The sequence below is a fragment of the Thunnus maccoyii genome, chromosome 7, assembly GCF_910596095.1.
Source record: "Thunnus maccoyii chromosome 7, fThuMac1.1, whole genome shotgun sequence".
Lineage (NCBI taxonomy): Eukaryota > Metazoa > Chordata > Actinopteri > Scombriformes > Scombridae > Thunnus > Thunnus maccoyii.
In genome coordinates this window covers 2,031,516-2,041,629 of record NC_056539.1, presented here as the reverse complement: position 1 = coordinate 2,041,629, position 10,114 = coordinate 2,031,516, and the positions used below count along the sequence as shown (strand labels likewise).

At 42.1% G+C, this 10,114-nt stretch overlaps 2 protein-coding genes across 7 annotated transcripts in view; one reads left to right on the top strand and one right to left on the bottom strand.

The window, feature by feature from the left end:
- Positions 1-776: 776 nt before the first annotated feature.
- On the bottom strand, positions 777-6,444 carry ddx10 (DEAD (Asp-Glu-Ala-Asp) box polypeptide 10). The gene is made up of 2 exons (XM_042416217.1): positions 4,866-6,444; positions 777-2,898 (listed from the first exon to the last, which is right to left on the bottom strand). Exons 1-2 carry the CDS (start codon positions 6,216-6,218, stop codon positions 1,717-1,719), a joined length of 2,535 nt encoding a protein of 844 aa, XP_042272151.1. The 5' UTR covers positions 6,219-6,444; the 3' UTR covers positions 777-1,716.
- Positions 6,445-8,708: 2,264 nt separating this feature from the next.
- szt2 (SZT2 subunit of KICSTOR complex) overlaps positions 8,709-10,114 on the top strand; it is a 113,007-nt gene continuing 111,601 nt past the window's right edge. For 3 of the 6 annotated variants that reach the window (XM_042417808.1, XM_042417811.1, XM_042417809.1), the window contains exons 1-2: positions 8,709-8,924; positions 9,717-9,842. In XM_042417808.1, coding sequence (XP_042273742.1) covers positions 8,901-8,924; positions 9,717-9,842 — 150 coding nt within the window. In that variant the 5' untranslated portion in view covers positions 8,709-8,900. The remainder of the gene's footprint in view (positions 8,925-9,716; positions 9,843-10,114) is intronic. The other 3 variants (XM_042417810.1, XM_042417813.1, XM_042417807.1) reach the window with 1 other exon arrangement.

Genomic DNA, 10,114 nt, shown 5'->3' with positions numbered 1-10,114 from the left:
ACAGTGATCGGCCAAGTGTGCAAGTTCTCTCAAGATCTTTTCCCATCCTTTAAACAAGTACCTCTCTCTGATGTTTTTGTGAATTCAACACCATGAACACCTTCAAGAAGAGTTTGTACGATTCACTGTGTCAAGATTCCAAAGACACCCAAAAGACAGAGTTGTTAGAGAGAGATGGGAGCCAGTGAGGCCATTCAGAACAGGTAGAAACACTGATTACACTGTGTACACTGACATTGATGAAAGTGGAGTTTGTTGACCAGAAATCTACAACCAGCTGTAGGGAAGTGTAGTCTGGTGATAATGGTCTGTGGGCACATGAGTGTGAGTGACCCTTTTCACATTAGTCATCAGTTGTTGATATAAGATTATTGATTAGAGCAGCTTTACTGCATTTGCATGTTTTAGTTAGTTGACTAAAAGCTACATTTCCTTTGCATCACTACCAGGCAATTTGCAAGTATGCTGTAGTGCTTTGAATGTCTGATTACTGTATTGTTCCACCCTGTCAGGTTTCCATATACTATGAGACACTTAAAAGTTGCATGAATGAGGAAATCCATCACAGTGAACATCATACAGACTTTCCTTTGTGCCTCACTATTGTCACAACCAAACATAAAACAGTTGCTGCTGTAATAACTTTCCAGAGTTGTAAAATCTTGTCTGAACACCCCTCAGACCAGCGGCTCCAAACCTGAGAGTTGCGTCCTCAAAAGGTCACAAGATAAATCTGAGGGGTAACATGATGATTAAACAAACAAGACAACAAAACATTTCTTTTACAAAAAATTACATTTATTTCCATATAATTTTTGCCTTCTGAATATGTTTACCACTTCCGGCCTCTAAAAAGCCTTCTAATGACACAATCTGGTGTTCACAATGAGTGAATGCCTGTGAGAAGGGATCACAAGTAGACACTTTCATTAGTCAGTGGCTCTCAATTGGTTTAGTAGGTGACCATTGACTAGCTGTGTCCTTAATTCCACACTACACAGTAAGAAAAGATAGTTTGTGTATCTGCATTGCATCACAAGTTGCTGTTAATATACATAAAATTAATGTATTTTGCTGTTTAAAGAACAGAAAAGAACAAGATATGCACATATTTCAAAACCTGCAAGAGAAAACACTTTTTTCTTAAAGATATACTTTTCCGCTTTTTACAGCTGTTTGTTCACATATAGAATTTGTATACATGTTTCTACCTGTGAGTAGTTCCTTAATAATAGTTGTGCATTGCATTGTGGGACAACAGTAAATTAATCAGGCACTCTACCGACTGCTCAGCCTGTGAGAAGTGTTGCATAATGTCTTCTGTGGCTCTGGAGGAGCTTAGTCAACAATATAACCCTGATGATGTCATCTGATGGTGATGTCACTGGGGGGGTTTCCTCAGCTTGGGTTTGGATGCTGCTACTTTTTAAACAGAAACTCTGCGTTACAAACTGGTGGTGTTCAGTTTGAAAGATGTGGGTGTTTATCACGCTGGGAGAATCTAAAATAAAAAGATGCTATTGGTTGCATTATGGGAAATGTAGGATCCAGCAAGAAGCCAAAAGTCAGGATATCTCAGCCCATTCTTATTATCCGTCTCTTGTGAGATACAAAAACTCTGCTTCTGTGTTTGGACATTTCCTGAATTAAATACTGACTTTGTTGTTGGAATTTTATTTAACTGATGAGTTCATGATGTCTGTAGACGTCCAAACTCTACCTTCCTCCTCCCAGCAGCTGCAAGACTAACTCCTCGTCTTCAGCCAGAGAGAGACCAGTGTCCAGGGCTGTGTGCTCATCTTCCTGCTGCCTCACTTTCTTCCTCTTCCCTGCTGGGAGCTCCTCCTCTTCCTCGTCGCTGCTTTCACTGCTGTGGTGCCGTTTAGCTAACCTGGCTTGATGACCACCATCATCATCCTCCTCCTCCTCAGAGCGCTGTTTATCAGGATCCGGCAGGGTGCTAGGGTCAAACTCGTCTTCGCTGTGATTTGCCAGGTATGCCACCACCTCATCCTCCTCCTCCTCATCAGATTTCTGTCCATGCTGCTTGCTGGCCTCCCTCCTGGCTGCCTTTGCCTTCAGCCTCTTCTCTCTGTGTTTGGCCTTCACCTTGCGGCTGTACTCCTGCTTGTCAAACTCCTGGTCTTCTCGTTTCAGCCTCTCCCGGGCCTTCTCCACGTTGATACCTGAAACCTCCTCTTCCTCCTCCTCCTCCTTCTCCTTACCAGTCGCTGAGCGCTGGACTGGTGGCCACAGCTGCACAGCCTCTCCCTTTTCACTGAAAGTCACTTTGGTGTTGACCTGGAAGTTTCTCTTGAGGACTTTTTTGGCCTCTGTGAACTTTGTCTCTTTCTCAGTTTTCTTTTGGGCATCCTCATCCGGCTCCTCAGAACTCTCTTGGTCCCCTGTCAGATTGAAGACGTCCTTTCTTTTGACTGTCAACAGGTCCAAGTCTTTTAGATCATCATCATCATCATCATCATCCTCGCTTAGGAGTAGTGTCTTGGACTGATCCTCCTCTTCCTCATCATCAGCTGAATCTTCTGACTCTGAGCTCTGACTTTCCTGGTGAGAAGGCTCTCCTCTCAGCTGAGACTTGAAGCTCCTCAGCTCCTCCTCCTCCTCAGACTGCTCTTCCTCTCGTTGCTCTTCTTTCTCAGCTCTCTGTGCCTGAGCTTTATTTAAGAAGCGCACCCTGGGGGCCAAAGCCAGGCCCAGAGAGACCGCATACTCATGAATCTGCAGTTTAAAGACATCAAACACATCTTTGTTCTTCATCAGGTAGACAGAGCGCAGGTAGGAGACGAAACACCTCTGGGCTCGCTCCTTCTGCTCCTTCTCCTGGGCCAGGAAGGCCTCCAGCTTCTGCTGAACACTCTGCAGTTTATCCGGGTTCACCTGGAATCAATCAAACCATAACAGTCAATACAGATGTCGTCTACTGTTCTGCTGCTGTGAACAATACTCACAGCTGTGTGTTTGTGTTGTAGTTAAAGTACCTTACAGAGTTTCTGACCACTATGCTACGGAGGACTGTTTTCAAGAGCGGGTCCCATTCTGTTTGACACTCCTGCTCTACTAGTACTAGGGCTGCAACTCATGATCATTTCATTATCAACTAATCTGTTGATTATTTTCTTGATTAATCTACTGGTCTTTGGTCTATAAAAGGTCCAAAAGTGGTGAAAATTGTAGATCATTGTTTCCCAACGACCTTAAATGTCCATAACTTTTTAAAGGAAAGCTTCACAATTTTTCCAGTGTGCCTTAAAACAACAGTCAGAAAGAGGTTTTCCTCGCTGTAATCATTCCTCCTGTTCATACTGGCTATTAAGACATCAAATTATTATTAAAAGATTGTATTCATTCACACTGTCAGAATCCTTTAATTAAAGGTTGTTTGTGGATGACATCAACATGTGTGATGTGTTATCTGAAATAAGCAATGGGAAGAATATAATACATAAAAAAAAACAAGAAAATCTGCTCCCCATTATATATTAATGGCATAGAATCATGTACTGACTATAAAGAGAAAATACTCCACAGTGAAGTCATGGTGCCCACTAGTGGCCAAACACACTAAATGCAACAATTAAATGCACCGGTGAATTACCCGATACACAATTAATACTAATATCTTGGAAATCTATTACATGAATGTGAAAGTAAGAAATATTACAAAGGTTCAGACTAGTATGACATGAAGTGCACTAACATTAATAGAAATTCACAAATCAATAAGAGATAATTAACTCAAATATTAAATATAGACAACATACAGAATATTAACTATGACACATATACAACATAAAATAAGATAATTAATGTGTTCCTGACACATTATCTCCCTGGTTATATCAGATTTAATCTGCAAGAGCGCCGAGTGCTGCGTCATGTCGTCCTGTGCTAGCATAAACCTATGAGGCTACAACACAGGGTTTTATACAATAAAAGACTAAATAAACCAGGAAATATTTACATTTTAGAAGCTAGAATCAGAGAATTTCTTTCTTTCTTTTTTTTTTCTTTAAACTCCAAATGATGAACCAATTATCAAAATTGCAATCAATGTTCTGTTGATCGACTACTCAATTAATTGCTGAAGCCCTGACTAGTACACACACAAGGATATACATTTAAACTGGGTGGGTGGCATCATACGCATTCATGCTGATGGTTTCATGATATTTCACTGATTGACAGTTGGTGGTAGTAACGTACCAAACAACAAAGTTGTATACATCCAAAGGCAAGGAAGAAGACTGGATGTAAACAACACAGGCACGCACACGTGTACATAACACGGGTTTGAGTGTAAACAAAATTGATGCAGCGGAAAATAAATAGATAAAAATAACCAACATAACATCATGGCTGTATTCCATTTACATGTGCAGGTTTCAGGGCTCTCGTATTGGTTTGCTGGGAACCTTTAATGGAACAGAGCCTTAGATGTAATTGGACACTTGGCTACTCAATGTTTGTTGGACAGCTGTGTGTCATTTCAACATAAGTTCACCACAAGAGAGCTCACAAGTGGCTCAGAGCTGACTGAGAGTTGAGACTTCAATTGAGGTGGAGTCACCTGTCAATGAGGAGCAAAGAGGTGACCATGCAAGAAGATAATGAGGCAGGAAAACTGCTTCATAAGTGATGAGACTGCATATTCTCATATGTTATTTCTCCTTCCTGTGTAAAGTCATACTTGAATCTCTCGAATCAAAACAAGATCTGTCAGCAGTATTTTTCATAAAACTTCATAAACTGAGTTTTCTGATCTCTGTGTGTATGATCAGTGCTTTGCGTGAACTTGTAGTGTGATGCTGTGGATGACACACACAGACAGACACATGAGGGCTCACCTGGATCTTATTGATGGGCACCTTCTTCTCCTGCAGCTGGGCGACCATGCCCTTCTCCTCCGAGGGCAGCAGCAGCAGCAGGGCCTCTCCCCCCTCCTTGTACCTGGCTGTCCGCCCCACCCTGTGGATGTAGGTGTCTGCGTCCTCCGGACAGTCGAACTGCAGCACCCAGTTGACAGCAGGGAAGTCCAAGCCTCTGGCGGCGATGTCCGTGGCGAACAACACAGCGTTCTGCTTTCTGAGAAAGTCGTTGTAGACCTCCACCCTCTTCATCTGCTGCTGTTTGCCGTGCAGGGCAAGGACCGGTATGCCAGGTCTGAGGCGGCAAAAGGTCCGGAACAGGTACTGTACCTCCTTGCAGCAGGCGAAGAAGACTATGGTCTTCTTCTGCAGGTGGCTCCTGATGAACGAGTAGAGCATGTTAACCTTCTGATGGAGCTCACACAGCACGTAGCTCTGCTCCAGGGTGGCTGGGGTGCTGAACTTGGCCTTCTCATGAACCCACACGTACTCCGGGTCTTTCAGGCTGAGCCGAGCCAGGTCTTTAACAGACTTGGTCTGCGTGGCGGAGAACAGCAGCGTCTGACGCGACGTGGGGAGGTTCTCCACGATGGCGTTGAGTGTATCCGCGAAGCCCATGTCCAGGATGCGGTCGGCTTCGTCCAGCACCAGCATGTGGAGGTCGGAGGCGTGGAAGGCGGCTGTTTCGTCCATGTGCTGCAGCAGGCGGCCCGGGGTGCAGATGACGATGTTGGTGCGGTGGATCTTCTCCGCCTCGCTCTTCAGCTCCTTGCCGCCGATGATGAGACCAGCGGAGAACTCGTGGTTCTTCCCCACTTTGCGGAGGACTTCGAAGGTCTGGTAGGCGAGCTCTCTGGTGGGGGAGATGATGAGAGCGCCGAGGCCGTCCATGGAGGTCCACTGCTGGCGGTACAGGCACTCCAGAACCGGGATAAGGAAAGCTAAAGTCTTCCCGGAGCCGGTTTTGGCCGCGCCGAGTACATCCTTCCCCTGTAGAGCGAAGCCGACAGTCTGCCTCTGGATCTCGGTGGGCTGTCTGTACTGAGCCGCCTGTAGCCCCAGCAGGGTTTTCTTGGAGATGGGAAAGTCTGAAAACTTTACGGCTTCCTTGCTGTTGATGTCTGCGTACCTGCTCACGAGCCTCTGGATGTCATCGCGTTCTACCTGCCACTGCGGCCTCTGCGTCTGCGCCCTCTGTCGCTTCACTCGAGCTTTGGTCTTGTTGTATTTTTTCTTCCACTTCTCGAAGTTTTTGACGGGGTCGGAGGGGTCTTTGAGTTTCGCCGGTTTTGGTTTCTTACCTACGGAGTTTGAGCCTTTTTTCTCCATCATTCAAAACGAGCGGAGCAAGAAGAGAGCGTTAAACACACGCAAGTTACAGCTGCTTGTAAACACATGGGGAGGACAGCTCACCGTCGCACTCAAGATGACGTAAGACTGTTCTTCGTCCTTATTGTTTATTGGCGGTTAGCAAACAGCTTTGTGGGACATTACCGCCACCTTCTGGACAGGAGGGTGGTTCAGAACAGTTACTGTATTATTGCCTCCCAACCTTTTCCCTATTCCCACCAAATGAGGGAATATCTTTTTGAAGAATGGTGTTCCTCAGCTTTGGCATTGATTCTACAAGTCTCTTGAACTCTTCTGGAGGGATGAACACCATTCTTCAAAAAGATATTCCCTCATTTGGTGTTTTGGTGATGGTGGTGGAGAGTGCTGCCTTACATGTCAGTCCAAAATCTCTCATAGGTGTTTAGTTGGGTTGAGATCTGGTGACTGTGCAGGCCATAGCATCTGATTCACATCATTTTCATACTAATCAAACTATCCAGTGACCCCTCATGCCCTATGAATTGGGGCATTGTCATCTTGGAACTGGTTCTGTTTTATAATATGACAATTTCATTCAGAAATGTGATTTGAGCTTTTCACTTAGACATTTCACCTCTGTTGAAAAGGCGGTCCCTTCTTGTAAAAGGAGCAAACTCAAGGGTTGCAGCTACTTCCACCTCTCACAACTGATACCTTCAAATCCACTGACGAGAGATGTGATAATCAAATCATCAGAGGAGCAGGGGCTAAAGAACTATGAGTGCTGTCAATATATTAAAGAAATACAAACCATATCCTGTGTTGTCTTTATCACCCGTTAAAGATTTAAAGTTTCTGAATGAGAAATACCCTTGCAATGAATTCCTCCATAAATATTTCAATTTGGATTGTAATTTATGTGTGTTGCAAAAATTATATTGAATCAGCCGTACTTGAGTGATTTATTGGATGTCAGATGGAATAGATTATTAACACACAAACAGCTATCACAAAGGGATGTTTTCCTCTTCTAGTTTTAAAAAAGTCATAACAGAGATTGATTTTAAGATGGATAATGATATATAATTGTAATTGGTTTTGGAGAATTAGGTCTAATTTCAAGTTCTAATAAATGTATATTTTGAAAAAAAAGGGGGATCACTGGGTTAATATATAAAATATGCATTGTATTTTAAAAGCTTAGCATATGTTGTTGTATGTAAAGTCTTAATCTGAAATGTAACTAACTAAACTATGGTTGTCAGATAAATGTAGTTCTGTAAAAAGAACAATATATGTACTGAAATATAAAGGAGCTCAAATAATTTGTGTTGTACAGTACTTGAGGTCATATTACATACATTTTACCCCTCCATGTCTCCAATCTGTGATAAATGTAAATCAAATGATGGTACATTGATGCATTTATTGTGGGACTATTCAATAATTCATCCATTCTGGTCAAGAATGTATTTATTTTGCTGGTGTTTACCACAGGACTCTCTCTCTCCTGACAAGGACTTGGTTCTCTTTGGATGCTCAGAGGACTCTTTAACTCTCCCTTCACACATCCAAACAGCTTCATTGATGGGCATGGTACTAGCAAAAAAACTCTCAAAGACTGGAAGACATCAACTCTACTGTGCTTGCATGAACTTGTTTTGGTTACTCACATGGAGAATCTGTGATTCAATCATTTAAAATGTCAACATAAATGACTGTATTTGTATCCATATATATTAATTTTGATGGGCTTTAAAGTAACCACATGTAATGATATATGATATGTACTGTTGTGATGTTTTGTGTCCCTGATGCATGGTTAAGATGAACTACCTCTCAGTTACTTCTATCCCTCTCCCCATGGTGTGTGTTTAGGTTTTGTAAGTTTTGGGCATTGATTTTTGTGTGGTTTATATGTTGGTATGAAAAATCTGTTAATAAAAATAATACTCAAAATGAAAAAAAAAAAAAAAAGTACAGCATTTGAGTAAATTTACTCCACTATTGTACTTAAGTAGGATTTCAAATCAAGGACTTTTACTTGTATTTTACTTAAGTAAAGTGTGAACACTGTCTGTTACCATCAAAAAGAAGAAAACAAAATGAAAATGTTGTCTTCAAAGGCTTATTCCCTCATTCAACCAATCTAAAAGATTATGGGTTGGGGTTGTAGGGAACACAAAACGAGTTTTTACCGAGTGGATTGAACTCTGAGACTGTGGGGATGAGTTACACACTCACACACACACACACTGAAACACCCGAACCCTCCTCGACTCTCGTTACCCGGAACTCCCATACACAACAAGACTGAACCATTTTCTCTTCAGTTGAGAGCATGGATGTATAATAAAAGCTCTTATAATACATCCATGGTTGACAGTGGATTTCAGTTGCTCCGCGCCATTAAATTTTGTGTATGTGACGCGGGTTTTCTACCCGGAAGTTATTGTACACAAAACATTATGATTGGTTCTTATCTACGCTAGTCTAACACGTTTTATTTTGAAGGCTAGTACCGGAAGAAGTAGGTGTTTTCATCCTGTGGAAGCTAACACGGCTCTACGAAAAACATGAACCTGATCATAAGACAAGCTAGATGATAAACAAATATTAGGATAGATTTCTTTGCACAAACCGAAGAGAATATCGGTCATCTGTGGGTCGCTAACATCCTGCAGGCCTTATGCTACTCAAGGCATGGCAGAGAGACAGGACAATGAGGTAATATGAGCTTCACTCTGTCACACAAATATAATTCATTTACATGTTTGTCCAAACAGTCATAAGTTGAGGAAGTCCTGTTTAAAGTGCACTATCATTTAAAACAGTCGCTGGAGTAGCGCTGACACCTGTGGACGATAACAAGCCTGCCGTCAGCAGCTAGCACTAACTGTCCGGCTGACTTCATGTGCAGGCACATTCAGGTTTGGGGGGATTTTGTTGCATATTTCTGACCTGTCAGCATGCTCAGCGATATGCAGATGAAAGGCAGCAGACCATGCAATATTTAAACTACGTCAATTATTGAGTTGATTGCATTTACTTGTTCACCGAAAAATATTTATTTTAGCTATTACATTTTTACAAAACATTTAGGTCTTCTGATAAACAGTGGACCGGGTCCTCACTTCCTTTTTAGTGTCCTAGAATGTTCAAACAGTACAAAGGTACTGTAGTCGTCATCTACAGACGGCCTGATCCAGATCTGTCAACAAGAACTATTGCTCTGTTTACCATATATTTATTGTAATATCTTTTAAAACACTACAAAACAATGATTATAATTTTATTGTAATTAATATTGTTCCCAGTACTTTATTCACTCTTCAGAGGAACATGCCATCCACTGTTGTGTATATGCTGTAGGAGTCCATACATTTCTTGTCAGGTCTTTTACCAGCTGAGAAATGATGGTGCTGTCACACAGTCATGAGTTTCATTGTTGTAGGTTTTGTTTAAAGGGGGCAGAACTCTTTACATTCCACTTGCATGTATTGTGTTTGTCATCATAAGGTGGAGGAGGCTGACCAGATCTACCTTTTGATGAAGGAGGAGTATCGGATCTCCAGGAATGTGCGTCTGGCCTGGTTCCTTGGTAAACTTAACCAAGTCATCTGGCCTGCCTCAAAGCCTGAACTGGTGAGTTAACTCTGTCTCTACCTTTTCCTGTTTACATGGAGGCCCAGGAGCATCTTTCAGCATTCTTTTCAACAATTCATTCACAGTTTGTTCTTAAGTTTATCCTGTTGATTTCATCTTGTAGTACCTTGCTGCATTAAATTTCAAGAAAAATTTCAAATTTGACATAGTGGCTTTAATATTAACATTAAAATAATGTTAAGGTAGACAAACGTGACTCTTTACAGCTTCAAATAGCCCTCTTAAAAAGTTCTTAAAAAATGTCATGCTGG

Bases quoted from the DNA above. Each gene is read 5' to 3' on its own strand.
- ddx10 (XM_042416217.1), bottom strand. From the start codon at position 6,218: ATGATGGAGAAAAAAGGCTCAAACTCCGTAGGTAAGAAACCAAAACCG. The intron at 2,899-4,865 runs GTGAGCCCTCAT...GATTGATTCCAG, and splicing joins TGCCCATCAATAAGATCCAG to GTGAACCCGGATAAACTGCA.